Source organism: Mus caroli, unplaced genomic scaffold (genome assembly GCF_978045245.1).
Source record: "Mus caroli unplaced genomic scaffold, Mus_caroli_1 scaffold_20, whole genome shotgun sequence".
NCBI classification, from domain to species: Eukaryota; Metazoa; Chordata; class Mammalia; order Rodentia; family Muridae; genus Mus; species Mus caroli.
The window spans coordinates 32357261-32381497 of record NW_028227275.1 but is presented as its reverse complement, the minus strand read 5'-3'; the positions used below and the strand labels follow the sequence as shown (position 1 = coordinate 32381497).

Genomic DNA, 24237 nt, shown 5'->3' with positions numbered 1-24237 from the left:
TGTATTTGTGTATATAAATGATGAAGGCCAACTTGGAGATAAATGTCACCTTTTTTTTTTGATTGGTTCAATGTACTTGATACAGATAAATGTGTCAAAATGCTGAAAAGCCCAATCCATTAGTTTATATGTAGTGACACATGTCTGCAAGATCAGCACTTTGGGAATACTGAGGCAGGAGGATCACTGAGTTCAAGGCCTGTCTACATACTGAGTTCCAAGCCATTCAGCACTACATAGGAAAATCAGAAAAAAAAAAATCAACAAGTTATTTAATTATAATAGAACACAGTACAAAATAATGTAAAGCACAAAAAGAAAGAGAGAAAGAGAAAGAAAGAAAGAAAGAAAGAAAGAAAGAAAGAAAGAAAGAAAGAAAGAAAGAGAAAAACAGAAAAAGAAAAAGGAAAAAGAAAGCAAGCAAACAAACAACAAAAAAGACCAAAATGACTTTAGACTAAACAATGAATTTTGCTCATGAAGAAGTAGCTTATTGGGGGCTGGAGAGATGGCTCAGCGGTTAAGAGCACTGACTGCTCTTCCAGAGGTCCTGAGTTCAAATCCCAGCAACCACATGGTGCCTCACAACCATCTGTAATGGGATCTGATGCCCTCTTCTGGTGTGTCTGAAAACAGCTACAGTGTACTGACTTATATTAAATAATAAATAAATCTTTTTTTTTAAGTAGCTTATTAAAAGACTGGTTAGTTTCAATAGGGATGCCTGGATGGGGCTCCCGAGAAACTGTTTGAAGGGGAAAAAAATGAGGGAAACTCATTTTTTTCTTCCTGCCTTTTATCCTTCCTGCCCCCTCCTCTTAGAAGGCAAACTCTGGTCAGAGCTGGACTGAGGCAGCCACTGTGCAGCCAAGAGGAACACTCCACAGTCTCAGGCTGACAGTGCAGGGCTGTACAGCACAGCCAACGCTGACCCAGCCGCAAGAAAAACAGCCTCATGACAGGCCCTGGGCATCGAAGATGTGGCCAGCTGAGCGTCTCTTGTGTTTTTATGGTGGCCTCAGGCCCACAGCAACACCTAACAGCCGCGTTTATTAAGGATTTAGGTGTAAGCACTTAACAGCATTTATGTACGAGCAACTTATTAGCTGCTTTAAAATGTCATCTTCATAAATTAGAAGAAAAATGGCATACCTCTTTGATTCTTAAATCGGCACCATTTCAGGAGGGATATACACCCTGTGGTAGACTCTACCACTTCTCAAGCCTTAGCTAGATAAGGCAAATGTTTCCATGCTCATTGCCTGGTCACATCTACTCTTTTTGTCTCTAAAATTGTGGTAAAATAACAGCCTAGGGTGGAGATTCGTGCCTGTAGTCTTGCCATTCAGCAGGCAGAGATAGGGGTAACTGCCTCAAGTTCAAGGCCAACCTAAGCTATAATGAGTGCCGGGTCAGTCTTTTAAGACTGTCGCGAAGAAAACCCCAATTATGTTAAATAATTAAATAGTTTTTTAAATGAAAAGAAAATAGCCATCAAATGCCAAAACTTTGTCACCTCAAACCAAATCTCTGTATCCACTGAATACCAGCTCCCCATTCCTGGTGCCCATGTTCTTAGCAACTACCACTGCCTCTACAAATGTGATTCTAAGAACTTACAAAATAGAAGTCATATAATACATATAATAGAGTTCGTTTAGCACAGTTGACTCAACGTTTCTGTGTTAGTGGATAGGTCAGAATCCCCTTCCTTTTTTAAGTTGCGTCTCCACGCCTCATCTTCACCATTCGTCTAGTGATGGACACTTGCGTATCTACCTTCTATGGTGAACAATGTTTTCAGGAACAGGAATAAAAAGTGCTTGCTGACACTGTAGCTTTGCAAAAACCACCAAAAGGAATATAATGAAATTCACCATGGAAAGTGTCCATCTCTATTTGCCAGTTACCTGGTACGCAAAGAATGCTCTGTAACTCTCTGGTTCCTTCAAGGACTCACCAGTGACACCATGGTATTCGGAACTCACACCATAGGATGCTGAAGCAGCTGTTATCTGTGTTTCTAGGTTAGCGGAATGTAATCCTTAGCCAATAGAAACAACATTCAAATCTACACTTTTCACCGGTCTTCCCGGTAACAATCCTCAAGAGCTTAAACTCTCTGGATAGAGTCCCACAAGGCAATGCGATCACTCTCAGGATTCAGGAAACGGCTTTCTCATTGCTGTGTAAACTGTGCCATGCCTCAATGCAAGGAGGTTCCGTCCGCTTGTGGTCCGTCTTGTGTGAATCTGCCTGAACTACAAGGTGCTCAAGTATTTGGTAAGACATTATTCTCGGTTCGTGCTGGGGTGTTTCTGCAGGAGATTAACATGCACACCAGCAGGCTGGGGAAGGGGAATGCCTCCCTTGGTAAGGAAAGACTTCCAATCTTCTGATGGTCTGAGCAAAAGGCTAATCCCTCCCCCACGTGAGCTGCAACCCTTTCCTGCCTGTTGCCTTTGAACTAACTGGATCACTGGTTTCCTTTTTCTTGCCTTTGGCCTCACGTTGAAACAGTGGCTCTTCCTGAGTCTAGAGCCTCCTCGCCTCTGGACCATCAGATCTTCTGGTACTCAGTTCTTCAGCTCAAACACAGCTACACGTCTTGGTGCATCACTCCAGACTCTTGATGTGCTGCGTTCTGTTGGCTCCCCCGCCAGTGTCAGCTCTGATAAAACCCTACACCTCCAAGCCACGTGGAGCCAGGTAGAAATCAGCACCCCTCCAGGCTTGGATTTGTGCTTCTTCTCCCTACCTAAAATAAATGCTAGAAAGCTCCTTCATGTGCACATGCACACACATGCACACAGGCACACAGACACACACACACACACACTTGCAATCTCTCGTGCCAGCAATTGGGAACATCGCAAAGCTAGCACCTTTCAAATATTGTGTGCTTAGATATCCTACTTTTCCCTTAGCTCCACCTATCACCAGGACAGGGAGCCCTCTCAACACTGACAGATGGGGTTAGAGAGACTGAGAGAGTTAGAGTTGTAAAGCGACTACTGTGCGAGTGGAAGGGCTTGAGTCCGGATTCCCCAGCACCCACGTAAATGCCAGGAGTAGTGAGCCATGTCTCTAACTGCAGAGCTGGGAAAGCCAAGATGAGAAGAGCCCTGGAAAGCGCTAGTCACCGTGGTAGCCAAACAGTGAACTCCAGCTTCAGAGAGGGACTCTTGTTTTTTCAAAGGAAAATGAAAGAAGGAGTAGGTTGGAAAGTGGCTAAGGAAGAGAGCAACACTGACCTCTATTCTGCACATCTGCACACATCAGCCTGTACAAGCACATACTCTCTCACACACACAAAGGCTGCCACTCTCGTGTGCACTAGTGTGCCCCTCTCAGAGAGCTCACTGAGCTTCATTTTGAACTGCCCATACATTGGTCCAAATCCTCCAACAGCCTGAGGGGCAGACATCTTAATGGCAAGTCTTCCAGCACAATAGATCCCTGACAATATAGGTTCAATAATTATTTGTTGAGAAACATTCAGATGGAGCTTAAGCAATCCCAGACCACTGGTTATTGGCTTAATTTTATGAATTTCGTCAAGATCTGCAGAAACAATTCCACCACTTCTGGCCTCACCAAGACCACTGATGGTATCCAAGATGCTGGGCTGAGAAGAATAACTTCAGATCGTCCCCAGCTTCTTATCTGTGAGAACTCAGTTGTGCTCCAAGCCTGTTGACAGGAAGCCAGGCACTGTCTGCTAGTGGAGAGCCAGCACGCCTCAGGGGAAGAACTGGGAAGCAGCGCTTGCTCTACACGCCTTACAAGATACGCTGGCCCCAATGACTCACTCAGTTAAACTCACTTAACCCAAGTTCCTGAAGGACGCTTTAAGCCAGGGTCATAATTATTACATCTTCTATCAAAGTAAGATTGAGAGGTTGAACTCCATCTTAGTGTCCCCAAAGAGCTTGTTCTCTGTGGACCTCCATGGGTTAAATCACCATAGCACACACCCTGAACTGTGGTGAGCAATCTCTGAGTCTGTGTTGGAAAGCATCCACACACATACATGATATGAGAAACGCAGGTTACGACTGCCAGTCACATGGACAGCCGTGCCTATAAAAGGAAGCTACAGCTCCCTAGTCAAGATGAGCTGAGAGGTGTCGTGGCGCAGTGCCTCTAAAACCAAACAGAGGAGTTTGGTAGGAAGAAACTCAATGTTCTACCCCATGGGCCCAGTAGTAGCCTAACAGTGGCAGACTATTCTAGAAAAGGCCCCCAGGCAAACTTTACCTGCGCTTAAATATTAGTAGCTCTAGGAAAGCAACAACTCCAAACAGAACTTAGACTAAATAGAAATGATTAGGAGAAAAGAGAGTAAGAGAGTAAAGGAGAACTATAAAAGCCACGGGTGTGTGTACTGTTGTGGGGTTTTCCTACTCATCTCTTCATTTATGGCCAAACACTCTATACACCGGAATACACAGGCACTAAGCTGTGTCCGCTATTACGAGTTGACAACAAAGTACCTTAAGAAATATGCAGAGTGCCATTTGACATTAAAAGCTGTAGTTATGTAAGATACAGGCTCTTTTTCTTCCTAGCCTAAGCACACACGCACACCGTCTGCAATGTAAATCCATTAAGGCCACACCAGTTAGTTGCTAGAGAAAGGGTGCTGTTCAAATAGTCCGTTAGTCCTCAACAACTACTCTTTTAATTTGAAATAGAGGGTAATCCAATCACGACTGAATTAAACACACATGCTATATTTCAAATTAACCACATTTTCTAGTCCCTCACCAATTTTAAAAATATGTTTAAATACATGTCGGGGACAGGACTCAGTGGGAGAGCAGTTGCCTGACACGCTGCTGTGGGCCTATGGTTTCAATCTCCACTATTGAGGAGGGATGCATTATTCCAGCTTGAATCTCCCTCTTGAATTTTTCTTATTAACATTTACTGACTCCTCTTTTTCCTGGGTACTAAAATGACTCCCACTGTGGTCCTCTCCTCCCGACCACAGCTTTTCTTCTAGTACTTCTAACACCAGCATTGGTTCTGGTTAGGCCCTGTCCCCCACTGCCTGCAGAATCCACCCCTCCACCCCCGTAAGACAGGGCAGAGCCACAAGTATGCAGAAGACAGACTCTGCACCCAGCTCCTGCCCTGTCAGTCATCACCTTCCTCCCTATTTCCCTTTTAAGCTGCTCTGCCTCACCTTCCACTCTGCTTCAATTCCAAGGTACCACTCACTTGTACCCATCACTTAGACACACATACAAAAGTACACACCCAACCCCTTCCCAAGCATGAGACCTCTTGAACCTTGACTCTAATAATGAATTACGTATATTTTTCTATTGAACTTGCTGGCAGTCAGCAGACAAGGGGCAGATTAAAAAGTCCCCTTTTGTAGAGACTCCCAAGTAACAATCTTACCTTTCTCGGGATTTGGAGAGAAGGGGTCTCCAAATTCTTGCTGTTTGGGCTTTATAGTGTGTGGTGCTGCCATGACACCAGCCGGGGTGACCTGGAACTGAGGCTTCCCATTGGCGAGTAACTGTCTCCTGGGGCTCAGGGCAGGCAGATGGATGGGGCTTGCGGCCATGTTGCTCTGAGGAGCCATCCCTGCTCCCGAGGACATCTTGAGGTGAAGACTGTTAGCAAGACTTCCAATACTGGGGCTCGGCGTGCTGGCACAGGAAGAGGAGCAGGGAGTGCCTGCGTGGGCTCTGATGGGAGGGATATGCTGACCACCGAGTAGCCCAGGCCCCTGTGGGGTTCTTGATGTCCGGTGGAGATTCATGCCACATGACCTTCCATTCATTCTGAGAGCCCTGAGGCCACGCTAATCAATATCCAATGGCACTATTGATTCTTTCAAGGCAAGGCAATAAGTTATCCATCTGATAGGTGGTAAGTCTGTTTAAAACAAAAACAAAGGCAGGCATTGGAAATGGTGAAACTGAAAACGAGATCCAGTAAATTTTCAACTCGTATAGCATTTATATTGGGACAAAAAAAGAAACACAGCTGGCAAACTGGCCTGTGGTATAGAACAAGACCATAAAACACATAGCTCCTTGGCAAGGACTCTACACTTCTGCTTCCATGGGAGGCTTAGCTTATGGATCACTGCATTGATCTGTGCCTTTCTCAATGCGGTGTTCTTGGCAGCAACCACCCATCCACTGATGACGGCTTGCAAAATGAAACCTACTCTGTTCGCGAAGGGATCTGTCCATAGACTTCATTTTCGCTACAATGTATCTTTGGAAACTCTCGCAACACCACCCTCCGTGAGCTGTGAGATTGAACTTTTGAAGTTCCCGGTGAACAATTGCAAAGCAAACACCATGTTCCTTCTGAGAGCAACATTTTCATAGTGCCCAGATTTGCAAAAACTCTAGGTATGGGAATATTACTTTTCAGACAGCAGCAGAGCCTTACATCCATATTGATCCTGAGTTATGGGGATAGAAATAGATCAATGCCACAATACCCTGCCTTCTTTCTATGTGAGGGTCTGGAATAGGAAAACACTATAGACTACAGCTCCTGGAAAGCACAAGAGAAGGCAACTCTTCAAAGTAGGGTCCTCAGTATGTTCACAAAAAGCCCTACTGTGTGGCCATATATACCATATTATTGGGGACCCTCCATTGGGAGCAGAAACGTATGTACTGATGTGTCTACCGAATGTCATTCTCACTACTCCTATGTGGTGACATCAATGCTCCCTGGTTCTAAATCCCTAAGGAAAGCTCTTCCCTCCCTAACAGGTCACTCTGCAATGTGGGCGCTAGGACATGGCCAGGTGTCTAGGTGCCGCCTTAACGATGTCTGTCTTTTATACAGACAAGACAGTCATGGGAAGCAGCCACAGCTGAACAAACACAGAAAATGAAGACCGATCAAGACTATAGCAGTAACATCCACACGTTCTCAATAGGATGAGCCTCGGGACTTCTTCCCGCTGTATGATCCACTTGGGGTCCTGAACAAATATTCTCAACTCAACTCCTAAAGAAATGCCTGCACCAATCATCATGGGAAGGCTACCAAAGGAATAAAGTGTTTTCAAGGAAACTATTCCTTTCATCAGTTTAGGAATTAAAAAAAAAAAAAAAACAACTTGAATGTTCACTATGATTTCCACAAAACTTGTCACAGGTGCCTACTGACTCTTTGTATGTAATTTAAATACGGAATTTGGAATGCACTCTTTATTTCTTTATTTTGCTAAAATTCACTAAAAACTCTCTCTGGTATATAGCAACTGCTCCTACTCTCCCTCCACGGCACGTCCCACAGACAGACAAGTAAGTCTCCAGACCTGCATGGATGGCGTTCATTTATGATACAGAAAGAACAGAGCCTGCTATCACACTGGCTCTAAGTCTGTTCCTCTTTAACAATGGAAAACTCCTCGCGCATTGTTGGCTGTGTGTGCGTGGAGCTACACCTTATTACTGGCCACTCTCTTCCTCTATTGACTGATCTGGAGCAAGAATCAAAACCATTATCCATTCGCCACTCATTTGTGAAAGAGTGGTTTCTGAGCACTCTGAACATTTATTTGTAGGAAGCATTTATTTATTACTCATCAGAAGGGAAAAAAAAGCACATAATTATGCCATACTGACAAATTTTCGAAACTGAAGAATGGTCCAAAATGACTGGAGTCACTTAAACCACATCCAAGTGGCAAGTGGCAGCAGCTTTGTTGACTGTGGTCATTTCGACTTTGTTAGAAAAAAGTCACTTTTTACATCAGCATCATAAACAAGCAGTTGTCATCAAAATCTGGATCAAAAATGCATCACTAAGTAATCCAGCATTAGGCTCAGTCATTAAGAAGAGTCGACAAGAAGGAAATTCAGAAAGGTAAGAATATAATCAAGCATCAGGCACTCACACCTGTATTATCACATGAATATTTATTCTGCTTTTTTAATAACTCGCATTCATATTTGAAACAGCCTTAGGTTTAAAGAAGAAGAAAAAAATGTACTTATAAGACAAAGAAGTAGCCAGAAAAGTGAAGTGAATGGCATTTCTACGTTAGGCAAAACCACCCACGAAAAGGAAGAAAAGCAAGCCAGGTAGGAATTGGCCTACAATTCCAGTTTCCACGTGAACTGTGTCAACAGATTTTCCAGCAAAAGACACCGGTACATAGAAATCAATTTTGTCTACTCACGGCATACTATGTTATATACTTCTGCACTAAGCCATTGATCACAATATCATGTCAAGCCCACAGGGTGATCAAGGATAAGAAAACCACTCAGCTTCAGGTAAGACTTAGGCTTAAGCATCAGTGAGGAACACTGGAGAAGTCAAGATGCTGAGAACTACCGTGGTAAGTCACAAGCTTCCTGAACTACAAATCTCCATCCATAAAAGCCTAACCATAATCACTATGGTCTCTTGATATTCTGCTGTTGTTTATTGTTGTTGTTGTTGTTTTCTAATACTACAGGTAAGAAGGATTATTTTAAAACACTCATTTATTATAATAACAAACTGATATGAAGAATCCACTTTTTTAGCAATTAAATCTAGAGGAACTTTGTAGCCATAGAAGCAAAAACAGTGGCACACTCTGCCAACACAACTCAAGCAACAATGGGTGCATGGAAGGAGACAATGACGAGAGAGAGAGAGAGCCCTCCCCGAACACCACGCACAAAGACAGCACTAACCAGAAAGAAAGGAATACCGCATTAAATGAATTGTCTAAGATGATCACATCACAGCTAGTAGTATCCTAAAGGGAACCAGGAAAATTCCACTGAATGTGGACCTCTTTCAACAAAGATGCATTTACTTTTATATTTTATGTTTTCATGTTGTATTTGCACCATATACCTGACTGATGACCACCGAGCCAGAAGACATTGTCAGATCCCCTGAAACTGGAGTTACAGACAGTTGTGAGCCACGTGGGTGCTAGGACCTGAACTTGGGTCCCCTGCAAGAGCAGCCAGCGCTCTTGACCACTGAGCCATCTCTCTACGCTCCTCCTATTTAAAAACTTTCACAGGCTTTCCCTCCTGTCTTATGACCAAATATTCTACTCAAGACTACCAACAAAAAAAAAAGGCAAAGAGCATTCAGAAATATAAATTTCAGGTGTTTCATATCTGATGTTTAACCACACTTAGATTTTTATCCCCCATTGGTTCTCACAATGAAAATGTTCACTCTGCTAATGAGTTACTAAATCTTCCCTTTTGACCACTTTCAAACTCTTAAAACACAACTCCTGCAATCCAGGTCAGAGAGGAAATGACTTAACCTCCACGGAAACTCAGGTAGAAAACCATTTTATAATGCCACTCGTTTTCTGGGAAAGCATTAAAGTTAACTTGGATCAAAATATAAAATCCTGCTTCCACCTTCTCTCCAGGGCTCCAGGAACTGCTCCTTATGCACTGAGAGAGATTAAACAAATGAAACAATGTTCACTCATCCATCTAAGAAAACTCCAGAACCAACTTCCACAGCACCTGTTGACAGCCAAAGGCCCCTTCTTAGTAAATATCATTAATAGACTCATCTGGAGTCATAATTCATCTGATGAGCCAGTTAATTATTAATTTTCATACATCATTTCATTTCCTTAGGCTAGATTTAGCCTTTGTTATATTTTCCATTCCTTATGCTGAAAGCATTTTTTATACTGAACAACCAAAAACAACAAAAAAAAATCCTTCTAGCGAAGGTCAGGAAGCAAACTGACCCTGAATATGATCATATTTACATATGTGTGTGCACATTTACAGTATGTGCTTGCCCCAAACACTTGTGTGTGCGTGTACATTCTTATTTGTGTGTGTATACATGTGCACGCGTATGTGAGTGTTTATGTGTCTAAGCCATCTACGGTCTGCCGGTCTTCTCATTTTCCCCCCTTTGGGTTAATGATTGTATAATTTCATTAAGCGCTGTCATTTCAACCTCACTGCCTTTATCGTTTAATAGACCCATGCTATTCTCCTGGGTTTCTCCTGTTCCAGCTTTTGTAGCCAGAAGAATATAGAAATGAAAAACCTATTGATGGATAATATAAGTATTCTCATGCACGGCTTCAGTGTGCAGCACATTCTGCAATTTAATCAAGGACAGCTAGAGCTGAATGTTCTTATATCCCAGAGTTCATTTCAATAAGCAGAATGTACCTTGTTCTAACACAGGTGACTGACTCCTCAGTAAAGATTGTATAAACAAAAACCAATCATGTAAGTCATTTTATTGGCAACAATATAAACACAGCTATATTAGATGTCACCAATAAATCAGAGTGATCCTTGTCTGCAATTTCAACAAGAGGAAAGTGCAAACATGAGCCCATGAGGCGGGAGGACGTTATGGAGGGAGTGTATCAGATGTGGACAATACCATTTCTCTAGACCAGAACGGTAAGGTCATGTATTATGGTGAACAGATTCACAGCAAGGTAGAGTTTAACTCCTCGTGTGGGTCCATAACTGGACTCGGGGAAGCCTCCAGAGCCACAGAAGTTACACCAAAAGAAAGCTAACTCATATCTAAGCTGTAGTGCAGAAACTCAAAGAAGCATGTGTAGTCCTTTTCACCCAAGTAGCCTCAAGGCCTCATGATGACTGTGAGAACATTGCCATTTATTCTGAACATTAGTATGTACCACCGCTACTCAAACAACACAATCACTGGTAACATGACATCAGAGGACTCTCATTCTGACACTAATTAGAAAGACAACCGTTAGTCCTTTCACCCAGTAGTTTTCCAAAGACCACTTGGAAAAGACCCTATAACCTACATCAGGGACTCTCTTAAAACACAACTCTGACTTGGATGCATCTGTGGATCTAAACTCCAAACTAATTCATGATCAATATATTTTAACCATTCTAAATTCTGTATCTGTAAGTTGTCTCGAAAAGGAAGAAATTTCGCTCAAACATATGGAATAAAATAGCTGACAACACAATTTTAAACTTAAGTCTGTAGCTGTGAAGTTCACAATACAGGTAGTAAGTATGGTGAAGACAGGAGAAAGGGTGAGGAGGAGACAGAGGAGCCGCCCTCTAGTTCAGGAATCCATTCTAGTTAGTCTGAATATCAGAAGCAAGGTTCTGAAGACCCACACAGTGGTTGGGATGACAGAGACAGTAATTCCAGACCAGACGGCTGGTAAGAAAATCTGACTCTTCTGAGAGACAATGCAGGAAACAGCAGTAAAGCTGCATAACTCCCCACATCCCCCAGAATGCACTGGCCACACCCCTGGGTGTCTTAGGACTCTCACAGCCTCCTACTATACCAAATGCCATTGGGAAGTGTCTCGTTACTTGGCCTCAGTCTTCAACTCATCAATGAAGACAGAAAGGTCTGGAAAGCTGTGGCCTTACAAAAATGGTCAATCCAATAAAAAAAAAAAACAAACAAAAAACAGTCACCATCATAAGAAATTAGAATGAACTTGAAACAAAAAAAAAAAAATTTTTTTCAGCACACAAAAAGCTCAGAAAGGTACTCATGAACTGGCTTAGCCTAGGTTGAAATATGCTAACTTCCTAAGGCCTCCAGTTACCAAAGTACTCATTTTAAAGCAGCAGCGTTCTACAAACTGGGCTGCTATCCACGGATGGCCTATGGGATGAGTTACTCAGTAGGGAAAGTATTTCCTAAAATAAAATAAACAGAATAGAGCGAAATATATCTGAAGCTATCAGGGTACATGAGGAACAATAGTCAAGCAATGTTGCAGTGTACATCTCCGCATGCAGAGTGTGTGTTTGGGGTACGATGCACACTGTTTTATGTGGACCATGCAGCTAAAATGAAATGAAACCTAGTGTCAGAAAACCATTTGAACTCTGCTGACCCAAACACCTACAAACGGAACCTGTGGGGATACCCAGAGTTAAATAATCAAAGTAAAAGAAATATCAAAATAATGTAAAGAAAAGATTTGAAAGTTTGACGTTTTGGCTTTTGTTTGTTTTGGGGGGTTTGGGTTTTGGGGTTTTTTTGTTGTTGTTTTGGTTTTTTGGGGTTTTTTTGTTTTTTTGTTTGTTTGTTTTTTGAGACAGGGTTTCTCTGTATAGTCCTGGCTGTCCTGGAACTCACTGTTTTTGTGTTTTGAGACAGGGTTTCTCCTGTGTATCCCTGGCTGGTCCTGAAACTCCCTCTAGATCAGGCTGGCCTTGAACTCAGAGAGCTCCCTGCCTCTGCCCTCAGTTTTATTTTTTTATTGTTGTTGGTTGTTTTGGTTTGGTTTTTTTTTCAAGACAGGGTTTCTCTGGGTACCCTTGGTTATCCTGGAATTCACTCTGTAGACCAGGCTGGCCTCAAACTCACAGAGATTCTCTTGCCTTTGTGTCTGCCTCCCCAGTGCTGGGATTAAAGGTATGCACTATCACGAGAAAGCCTAGTTAGTTAGTTAGTTAGTTAGTTAGTTAGTTAGTTTGTTTGTTTGTTTGTTTTAAGGTCAAATAATACAAAGCTACATTTCTACACTGCTATCTATTACAACTCAATAGACAGCCATAGATCATGTGTGATGAGAAGTTAACGCCTGAGCAATTGACAGGACCAGCATCAAAACAACTCACAATGAGATCTAGAGTGGCAGTGCACTCTAGATCTAACCTGGCTGGGTACTGGTAACTCTTTAGAGGACCCAGGTTCAGTTTCTAGCACCCACTTGGCAGCTCACAGCCATCTAACACAGATCTAAGGGATCCCCAAAAAAACAAAACAAACAGAAAACATATCTTGCCTTCCAGACGTCAGGTATGCATGTGGTGAACAGACATACAGACAAAAGACCCATACACACAAATAGCGGTAACAATTACTGATGACTTTCAGATCTTCCTGGTTGCAGAGCACAGATAGATCTCTTTCCAAAGGCGAAGCCGTACCCTGAGAGTATAACCAAAAATACGGGATTGGCCGCACGTTTAGCATGACTCGATTTTTAAGCACTACATTTTTTTGAAATGTGTTCCTAATGAGTTAACCATCAGATCCTGAGATGAAGAATCCGAACCGGAAAAAATGAACTCATCCCCCATGACGTCACCCTGAATTAATTACCTGCACTGAGGGACTAACTCCCCACATGGTCATCATTTGAGAAACAGAGGTTTCTTAAAAAAAAAAAAAAAAAAAAAAAAAAAAAAAAAAAAAAAAACCAGAGAATCAGGGAACCTGGCTGGAGAACGTTCTTTGCAAAGAAAATATGAAAGCCCGTCCTTACACAAAGAAGTCCGCGGGAAGCGAACTCTGCCTAAGTGAAAAGAGGATTCTTGGTCCTTTGGCTGGTGTAACCTACCACTCAGTCGGCAGGAATGGTATTTGTAAAGCTGGAAACCACAATTTTCTCAAAGGGGTAAGAAACGGCTACCTGCAGAAGATTGTAGAAGTACAATTGATCATTCAGCCCAAAGAGTCAAGTTTGCTAAAGAATTTCTGTCACACATGTAGTGAGCTATTTCTCTCCTTTACTGTAGTCACTGCTTAAAAGTAACCAGTAGAAGTTTAGTCACTGGTAGACAGGCGTTTTATACAAGTTAGTTCTGTTCCCTGACATCAGAGAAGAAGTATGAATGTCCACAACAATGACTAGGCCTTTACCCAACATGACAACATATTTATTAAAAATTTTGTTTAAACCCACCATGAATGACTCGGCCAAGTTACAGACAGGAGTGGAGCCTACTGGTCATGCTAAAAACAGCTAGGAAAACATTCATCCACTTCTGCACACGCAAATACAGCAAGAGTCGTCCTCAGCCCTCGCCTCCAGTTGGTTTCTGTGTACAGTGTTCAGCAGGCCTAGAAATGAAACCTGGAATCTCTTGACTCAGGAGTGTAGAAACCACTGATGTTCAGAAATCCTGGTCACTTTATCAAGGAGCCTGGGACAAGGTCAGCCCTTGTGCTCATGACTATCTGTCCATCTATGGTTCCCTAAGGCTTACTGCCCCTGAAGGGAGGCACAAGGCTTTCATGTTCTTGGCCTAGAGATCACAGCAGACAAGAACGGCCCCATTACCTTCTTGATCTTAAGTATGTGCTCAGCTGGGTGACGTCTCTGAGATTCAAGCACTTGCGGACAAAACCCCTAATTTTTTGTTCTCAAGACAGAATATAATTGGATTCCTGTTCTTACACACAACCTTGAAATCTGCCTCCAGAGTTCCCCAGAACCCTTTCTTCTTCCATAGTTAAATGTATGGACTCGTGCACGTATTGTACAAGTGCAGACAAATATGGAAGGGTGGATTTGCACACGCATGCGGAAACCAGATGACATCCTTAGGTGTCAAACCCGGGAACGCAGTCCACCTTCTTTAAAACAAGGTCTCTCTTGACCTAGAGCTGACCAGTTAAGCCACACCGGCTGGCCAGTGATTCCCATGGGTCCTCTCGTCCCTGCCTCCCCAGCACTGGCTTTACGGGGTGCACCAGCACATGGCACATTTTCACCTAGGCTCTAGTTGTGGGATTCCGCTGATGCTGAAAAGGTTGGGAAAACATTCATCTATTCCTGCACATGGTCCTTATACTTGCAAGGTAAGTGTTTTACCAAATGAACCACCCCAAAGCCACTTTTATTCACTCTCAGGCCGTCTTTATGTCCTTCACAATCCTATGTTGGTCTCTATGCTCTTATCTGTCAAGGGGGAATATTCACACTATGGCGCACTGCTCATGACACTACACAGTCAGTAATAAATGAAAACTGCATGTCACATTCTTAAGCACAGTGCCAAGAACATAAAAGACCCCTACACATGTTAACGACTTTACTCCACACATCTGTCATTCACAGTCCTACCATTCTACAGCGCATCATGACTACTTGCCTGTTTTATTTCCCCGTCTAAATTCTCATTGAGTTGAGGTTAGGTCTAACTTACCTTTGAACTCCAAGCCTTGAATTTACACAGACTGCCCAACACTGTCCTTTTCACACCTGACTGATACAGATACTTCAACATCTGTATATTTACTGTACTTACACTGCTCATATTATGCAGAGAATATAAATGAGCTATATCATAGTAGTCTGCCCTTATTCATTATCTGAATAAATGTAGTATAAGTGACATATGATCGTTCAATGAAGAGTCTCATGCTCTGTGGCTGTAGATCCAGTTTAATTACAGCTCTATGCTTTCTAGTCTGTTCCTTCTCTCTCTTCCTTTCTCTAAGTAGGAAAACTTGACATATAAATCTTACCCCCTTCTTCGGATAGACACAATATTCTTGCCTGAATTGTAACATTCTAGTGGTCAATTTTCAGTCAATTCAGGACTAGAACCAAGCTCTGTTTGCTGTGGGGTGTTGGCCCTGCATACCAGGGCTACCAATGCATGCTCTATAAGCAGTTTTCCTGCTCATCTGGAGTCACACCAAGCCTGTTACTCATATTGGTACCAGACTGTCACCAGGTACAGATATGACCCATTTTCCCCTTAATTCTATCAAAATTAAATAATACCTGACTACTGTCTCTAAGCCAAACTGTTCCCATCTCCTTTAAAAATAAATAAATAAACTGTCTGACCTACTATAAAGTTGTGTGCAGATCAAACAAAGCTTGAACTATTCCAACAGCACAAGACACTTGTTAAATACAGGAACATGGGAAGTTAGGGCTCTCAACCCTCCTGATGCTATGACCTTTTAACATAATTCATGTTGGGGTGACCCCCCCAACCATAAAACTATTTCATGCTACTTCATAACTGCAATTTTACTACTGTTATGAATCATAATCTAAATATCTGATATGTGACACCCCAAGGGGTGGCAACCCACAGGTTGAGAACCAGTGCCTTAAAGAAGGACCACCACCGGAGGTATCTGTGTGGCCCGTAAGTTGGTTGTGTCCTGTTTATGAAGTTAGCAGGCATGCTCTTCCATATGGATTTTTTTTCTACCTCAATTAAAATATTGGCCCGTGTGTCAACTCTGCCTAAAGTGGGTAACTAGGAAAACTTGAAACGTTGGCATCTTTTAATTCAAGTTCATCTTAATACCATGTTCAAGGTTTCATTTTGTCTCTTTCTCCTTGAATAAAAATTGTATTTTCGTTACAAAGACTACCTATGTATCTTTTTGTTCCATTTACTTCAGTCCTGATTGAGTTTATCAATCAGCCAAACATAAAAGAGTTAAGCCTGTATTGGCACCTTATTTATACTATAACTTCCTTCCTCTATAGAGAAATAATTGCAGAAAACACAGGAAGTGACTTCTCCACAAAGGATAAGAGTGGGTTCTGGCTTCTCTCCCAGGATCAACAACTTCGGAATAACTCTTGCCATCTTGGAGAATTACAAATTAACATTCCAACTCCGGTGATCAATAACTATGATGACAATATAGACAGAATGCCCTCAGGCCTACTTTACTAGTAGTAAAGGCAGGGGGAGAGCATTTCGGGGAGGAGGGCTAGTGAGAGAGAACACTGGCTGTCCTCCAAAATCAAATGATCCTGAATGCCACATGAAGAAAGGCAGAACTTTTACAAAGCATCACTTCCAGTCATTCAACTCTCCCCAGTCGTTTTTTTTTTTTTTTGGGGGGGGGGTCAGGCAAAAATTCCACCCCACTAGGCATACTCCAGAGTCCATCCAAGGAGAGTCACTTTCCAAACGGGACAATTCCAGGTATCCAACCTCTGCTAACCGGAAGAACTTTGGTAGAATCGCCAATGAAATTGGTGGAAACATTGGATGGACCAACGATGGCGTGAAGAAAAGCCACTCTACCTGAACTGACCTCAAGGGAAGCAAGGGGACAGGGAATCCACCCCAGAGCACACAGAATTAATTACTCACTCTGAAGAAGGCCTGAGTCCTGACAGGAAAGAAAAGACACGAACTAAGTAGCAATAAGAATGGGAAGAAAGCCTCCTTCAATTCAAGGAGGGGGTGGGCTGGAGCTCATCTAGATGAACACTGTAGCAGATCCTAGTAAAGGCGTTTAATGTCAGCAGTTCTCACTAGAGAAAGGGGGGAGGGGGTGCCCTCTCACACAGTTCTCTATAGATCATTTCCAGAGACAGCCTTCATTGTTTTTCTGCAAACTTTTGCAGGCTGCACCTGCTTTGTGTAGCCTCACAGGAAACCAAAGAGAAAAAGAAGGAGTAAGATTTTTAAACTAACCCAAATTCATTTTTACAATGAATCAAAGTTCCTAACGTAGTCTAAAAATTGAAGTCCAACGGGCACGGAGACATTTAGGGAACCGGGCCTGGCTACTTCCCAATGAAGAAATCGTGACTCATCAAAGCTTCAGAACGGACACAAGAGAGTTTGCATTTGTCTGGAGTTCACCTTCGGGCCAAGAAATGCTCTCCACTGTGAGCCTCAGAGTTTTTTCTAGATGCTTAAGTTTGGCAGGGGTTCTTTCTCCAGGTTCCATAACCCAGAGAACTGGTCCACTGGGTGGAGCTGTATAAACTTCTCTTTCCTCACTAACTCTAGGGCCACCTGAGACCACCACCCCCAATTCAAGAGATGTTCAAGTCCTAAAGCTCTAAGGAATTGGAAAGGTGTCCTCTCCAATTGCAATTGCTGGAGTGCAGTCCCTGCGGGCACAGCTCTGGAGAATTCCGGAAGTGATCCCCTACCCTCTATCCCATGGGACCTAGCGGATGTCAAGAAAGACAAGCCAGGAAGGGAGGTACACAGAGCAGAGGAGCCAGGAGTGGCATAGGGGTGCGGGGCCAAGATGTGCGGCCCGGGACAATGGGTGAACACCCCTCCTGGGGTCCTCAGCACCCTCCCACACACCGCACACCCACACACCTTTGCCCCGCGGGGGTCTTGGGTCCTAGCCTCAGGGATCTCCGGAGGTGAGCGAGGGGCGGGTCCGGAGGTGAAGGCTCCAGAGCCCTTCCCGGTGCTCGGGGCAACCAGGCCGCCCCCGCTCTGACCCTTCCCCCCACCCGCGGCGCGAGCGAGCGAACGCAACAAAACAAAACAAACTCGTGCCGGCTTCCTGTTGTGCAACCTCTTTCTGAGTAAGTGAGGGGCTGAAAGGCCGCCAGTTAGGAAGCCGGGCTGCGGGGGACCCTGCCGGCCAAAGCACCGGGAGCCGCACTGGGGTACATAGGGCCCTGCACTGTGCCCCTGTCCCGACCACGGGGCGACTGCTCTCCCTGCCCCCACGGGTGTCGTTTTGCTATTGCCTCCCAAACACACTATACCAGATCTAAGGGCGCGACCTCGACGAACCCTTTTGCCAAAAAAAGAAACCTCCAAAAGTTTCCTCCAGGTACCTTCTTGAATCATCCATAGGATGACAAATCCACCCTGGTCAAGGTTTTCAGACACTTGGGTGAGTTTCTCGTCCCCCGGGTGACTTGTCAGCTCTAGTGAGTAACTTGGAACTGTTGCTTGGGGCAAGGTGTGTGTCTAGGAGAGCCAACAGCTCACTCACGCTTTCCAGAAAGTGATCCCGACAGACTTCAAAATAGACACAGGGTCATTTATAGGGACCGGAGCCTTGAAGCGGGACTCAAGACAGACATTTCCCAAACAGTGCTGACATTTTGTCCCCGGCCCATAAAAATGTAAACGCGAGGTGACAAACCCGGCGGGGAGTGCTAGGTGTCTGAATGTGTCTGCGATTTCGTGGCGTGGGAGGTTACAGTTGAAAACTTGGCGGCTGCGGGTCGATGCACCGCTCCTAACTAGTAGCTGTGCCCCCAAACCCGAGGACCTCACTGAACAATGGGGACACCAACTTGGATGAGACGATGAAGTGGAAAACAGCCTTCGTGGCGCCCCATAAACACGTGGAAGCCGGAAAGACAACTACAACCCCGACTAAAGACCTCAAAGCCCCATCACTCCCCACTTTGCCAAAGTTTCCCTAAGTAGGACCCCGGTGCGCGCCCTGTATCTGGCCCTGATTGTGTAACCTTCTGGTACCTGTATTTTCAGTTAAAAGGCACGGAGACTCTCCCTCATAAGCGAAACTTCCACACCTTGTTGGTTTCCTTTCTGTCTACACCCCGCGCTCTTAGGTAACTGACAGCCAGTTTGATGGCTAAATGAGTATTGCCATCAGCCTCGGTAAGGTGTGCCTAGGTCCCTAGAAGTCCTGTGAGTCTGGGGGAGTTGGTGTGCTCTTGTCCTCAAACCCGTGCGAATGCCACCAAGCCGGTATGCAGAAACTCTTTCTAATCCCGAGTTTGCGTCTCCGGGCTTGACCGCCCCCACACTCTCTAGCGCCTTCTCTCTCTGTCCCTCGCCTGCGGAACAAAGTTCCTATGGCATCCACTTACCAGGTAACCGGATTTCCACAACAAAGCTAGGCGAGCGGGTCCCTTCTCCCGGCCAGCCCGCTCGTGACAGCACTAGCGATGCGTGGGTGGAGGCTGAGCCCCCCTCAGCGCTCCACGCGGGCTCTGTCTCCTTCGGAAAGGAAAACTCGCATCCAAGCCCGTGGCCGGAGCGCGGAACTGCGGCCGGAGGGCCGTGTGTGTGCCCGCGCGAGGCTGCGACGGCGGCGGCCCTGGGAGGAGGAGGAGGCAGGGCAGCGGGCCGACTCTCCGCATCAGCTCCCTGTCCGCGCTACGCACAGGCACACTCCAGTCATGTCTTTACAAAGTTGGGAGGCGACTTCATGCCTGGCCCGGGGTGCTCATCCTCGCTCGGGGCCGAGGGCGACGCCTGGAGGGGCCGGGCTCGGGATGCTGGCTGCCTGAGCTGGGTCGCGGCTAGAGAGCGCCGGTGCGAGCCTGGACCCGGGCCCGCCGCGGCCCCGAGGTGCGCGGCCCCTGGCGCCGGTGCCCTTGCGCGCCGCGCTCTGGGCTGCCCCGGCGGCGCAGTAGGGACGCGGCTGCAGGGAGAGAGGGGAAAGGGGGAAGAGGGCGGGAGGGAGGCTGCCAGGCGAGGAGTGTGGATGTGTGTGCGGCCGCGAGGGCCGGCCCGCAGCCAGCTGCTTCCTGAGTGTGAGCGCCGGAGGGGGCGGGGAGGGATGGGGGCGGGCTCCTGGTCACCAGGCCAGCCAGTGTCTCCCTCTTGACGTTCGTGCGCACACGCTCCTTCCCATAAAACTCCAGAGCGGGTAACCGCGGGGAGACTCTTCACCTTTCTGAACCTATTGGTTTGCCTTTTTTTTTTTTTTTTTTTTTTTAAAACTAAAAAAGTGTCAGCCCTTCAACAGGACCTGTTGTCAACTCCCATGGATCAAGAGAGAAATCCTTGCAGTAAAAAAGGGGGTGGGGGTGGGAGTGGAAACGGAAAAGTGATAAAAACGGAGGGGGGGAGGAACCCTAATATGTGGGATTGGATGCTGGTGGCAATTCCAAAACTGGCTATGGGATACAAAGAGGATGCCTGTGACATCTTCCAAAGGATAAAAGGAAGAGAAGAAGGTGGGGATGAGGGGGAAACAAGCAGGCTGGGAGGAATGGCCACACCCACCTCGCAGACTTTGTGTACAGTGGTACTTTCTTAAGAGTTCAACATTCCCCAGCTTTCTACCCCACCTAAGTTGCAGCCCTTCCATCAGGCTCGATCAGAGCTCTCAGAAGCCTCTTGCAAAAAGAGCTCCTGTTAGTGGACCCACTGTGGATCGCCACAGAAAACAAAAGACTTCCCAGCTTGAAATCCAATGAGTATATTACACTCCGCATCCTCCAGTTAGGCCTTTGCACAGTGAGTTTTGTTCTATTCCTCTTTGTGGACGAAATGACCTCAGTGGTGCCACAGCTTAGGATACTGCTCGCTAGGCTGGGTCTGGAGAGAGAGACAGCTCAGTCAGTGAAGTGTTTAAGAGTGTGGGACCACACAGTCAGCTATTGGATGGAACACGGGGCCCACAAGGGAGGAGCTAGAGAAAGCACCCAAGGAGCTGAAGGGGTCTGCAACCCTATAGGTGGAACAACAATATGAACTAACCAGTACCCCCAGAGCTCATGCCTCTAGCTGCATGTGTAGCAGAAGATGGCCTAGTTGGCCATCACTGGGAAGAGAGGCCCCTAGGTCTTGCAAACTTTATATGCCCCAGTACAGGAGAACACCAGGGTCAAGAAGTGGGAGTGGGTGGGTAAGGGAGCAGGGCAGGGGGGTGGGAGTATAGGGGACCTTTGGAATAGCATTTGAAATTAAATGAAGAAAATACCTAATAAAAAGTTGGAGAAAAAAAGAAATGTAAAAGAAGAAAATATCTAATAAAAAAGAATATATATATATATATATATATATAAAGAGTGTGGGGCATATATATATATATATATATATATATATATATATATATATATATATATATAAAGAGTGTGGGGCCTGGGGCAGGGCAGTGGTGGTGCATGCCTTTAATCCTAGCACTTGGGAGGCAGAGGCAGGTGGATTTCTGAGTTCGAGGCCAGCCTGGTCTATAAAGTGAGTTCCAGGACAGCCAGGGCTATGCTAGCTACACAGAGAAACCCTGTCTCAAAAAACAAACAAACAAACAAAACAAAACAAAGCAAAGCAAAAAAAAAGAGTGTGGGACCTGTGTTCAAACCCACAAACCCACAGAACCTATGTAAAAAGTCTAGCGCTGTAGTACACACTTGAAATTCCTGCACTGGTTGGGAGTTGGGGAGGGGGTAGACAGACAGATCCCTGGAGCCTGCCAGTGTAGCAAAGTCAGTGAAACATCCCGTCCAAAAGTAAAATAAATAAATAAAAGGAAAAAGACACCTACACAGACCTGTAGCCTCCACATGCGTGCACAGATTTGTGTACACACACGAACACGAAAACACATACATTATACACAGAAACAATTCCTCAGGTCCTTAGACTATTCTACTCTCATTCTAATATAATGTAGTCTTATAGTATATAGACAACCCCCCAAGGACACAAATGACTTAGGCCAGGAAACCAACCAAAAAGATTGTTGGCAGTTTTGTGTGTGTGTCTCATTTCAGGAGAAGCGTTACTGGGTCTTAATCTGTAATAATCAGTAACGTCAGCAGGAGAAACCTCGTTTTCACAATACTGTTTCAGTAGACCTTCTTATGGTCTTCATTTCTTTTGGATGGAGACACAAACTCTATAAAACACCATAGTGTCTGTCAGCAGAAGCCAAAGGCAAGGGAATAAAACAGTAAGTGCTGTGCTCTGTCACTCTCTCCATTTCCTGTGTCTCCCTCTCTTTGCTCTTCATCTCCTTTTAAATACAAATGCCCAAGCCTAGGATGGCACTAGACATGTTCAGCCACACGTAAGAAAAGAAAATACTCATAAAATGAAGCGTACAGTAACATCACAAAAACAAAGAAACCAACTGGTGGAAATTGCCATGATTATTCCATTGTGGCTAGTTATTGCAACATGCCTGACATTCACATTAAAAAAAAAAAAAAAAAAAAACATCCTTATGAACGGCAGCCTTCAGGCTCAGAACAGGCTGCTAAAGTTCCAAGCATCACGGGAAACTCTGCTCCTCGAATGCTCCTGCCACTCCCCAGGCTGAAGTAAAGCCAGGCAGACGGATGAGAAGACAGACATGAAAAATGAAAACTTTGCCAGCATTTCAGGTAATGTTGAAATGCTGAGGTTTCGATGTGTGGAATGAAAACACAATGTCTTAGAACCTGACACAAACTCCTGAAACTTCTCACACGATGGAAATATCAAAGCTATAAGAGAAAACATCTAGTGCCATACTCAACTTTAATAAATTACTCATGGGAATGAGATAATAAGGAAGTTGCAGGTCATTAAAGTCATTAGCATAGTGTAGAGGTCCCCAAATTCCCTTTGTTATTTTGAGCCCAAGAGTGGGAATGGTGCCAGGCAGTGGTGGCGCAAGCTTTTAATCCTAGCACTCAGGAGGCAGAGGCAGGCGGATTTCTGAGTTCGAGGCCAGCCTGGTCTACAAAGTGAGTTCCAGGGCTATACAGAGAAACCCTGTCTCAAAGGAAAAAAAAAAAAAAAGAGTGGGAATGGTGTTTTATTCAGGTGGCATTTTTATGAGTCTCTAGTATTCCTAATATGTTTGCCACTAAATAGGCAGTGTTTGGAGTGGGAGCAAGAATGTTGCTCCGCCATGCATTTCTATCCCTAGAGTTATAGTAACCCTGCTATGCCACCAGATCAACTCTAGAGTGACTCAATGAAATCCGTGCTGGTTCCAAATTGAAGGGGTCAGAGGAGAGGGTCGAGAGACAGTGGGAAAAGAACGTGATGGTGGTCAGAAATGTCAGGCTTCCCTCCCCATGAGCCTCCCCATCTTTTGTCCTTAGGAGTCACGCCTAGAGGAGATCTTTCAGCCAGAGAGGTGGGAACTGTGGCCTAGCCAGCATCTTCCCTCTCCAGAGACCCACATTGTATTAATCTCAACCACTGACTCAAGACAAGTGACTCAGCAGACAGCGCCCTGTGCCAGCTCAAATGTACCTAATCTGTCCAAGCACTGAGACTCAAAGAGTCACACGTGGCGGTCTCTGCTCATAGGGAGATGTTACTTAAGGTCGTCAATCCCCTGTGCTGGGGAGAGAGCAAAACCTCTAGGCTCTGGAGTATATCACCTCATCATTCCTCAAAGCCACGGAATGGCCATTAGTAATCGGAGTCTAGGAAGCAAGGACAGTGAGGTTCAGGGAAGTCGGGAGAACTGCAGGCACAGCTAAGTTTGCTGGCCCAGAATCTCTAGGTTCTTTCAACACTATTGCCCTACAATATAACAGGATTCTCTCTGACTGTATGTAGAGCAGGCAGGAGGTCCCATTAGTTACTTCTTTTCATTGCTCTGATACGATACCCAATAAAAGCAAGGAAGAGGTTTGTTTTGGCAGAGAAATGAATGTGATGGCTCTACTTGCTTTCTTATGTGTACAGGTTGAGGACCCCAGCCCATGGGATGGGACAGCCCATATTCATGGTGAACCGATCGTTTCTTCTTTGTAAAACATTTGTGAAAATGCTCTAAAATACATACCCAGAGGTTTGCCTCCTAGGTGATTCTAAATTGAACCAACAATGAATATTCGTCATTACACGCGTGTGTAAAGTTCACAGTCTCTTATAATCAATTGTTATTGAACACAACTACGTGGGCAGGGAGTGTGGAGGGCACCAGAATAATTCCCCCCAGGGGAGCACGGAGTAGCCTGGCTGCTTGAGCTGGCCTTCAAAGAATGGTAGAGAAGCAACCAGAAAAGCCTCCGAGAGTCACAGAAGGCTCAGATGCTGTGCAGCTGCAGACTCAAGGCTAAAGTCAAAACAGAGGCATTCGTAACTG

General features: G+C 44.9%; 1 protein-coding gene across 3 annotated transcripts in view; it reads right to left on the bottom strand.

The window, feature by feature from the left end:
* Nucleotides 1-19933, bottom strand: part of Glis3 (GLIS family zinc finger 3) — a 419182-nt gene extending 399249 nt beyond the window's left edge. Inside the window, exons 1-2 of one of the 3 annotated variants that reach the window (XM_021152026.3) lie at nucleotides 19283-19933; nucleotides 5413-5895 (exon numbers count right to left, since the gene is read on the bottom strand). In XM_021152026.3, coding sequence (XP_021007685.1) covers nucleotides 5413-5800 — 388 coding nt within the window. In that variant the 5' untranslated portion in view covers nucleotides 5801-5895; nucleotides 19283-19933. Of the gene's footprint in view, nucleotides 1-5412; nucleotides 5896-17798; nucleotides 17821-19282 lie in introns of those variants that run through there. The other 2 variants (XM_085833847.1, XM_085833848.1) reach the window with 2 other exon arrangements.
* Nucleotides 19934-24237: the final 4304 nt, after the last annotated feature.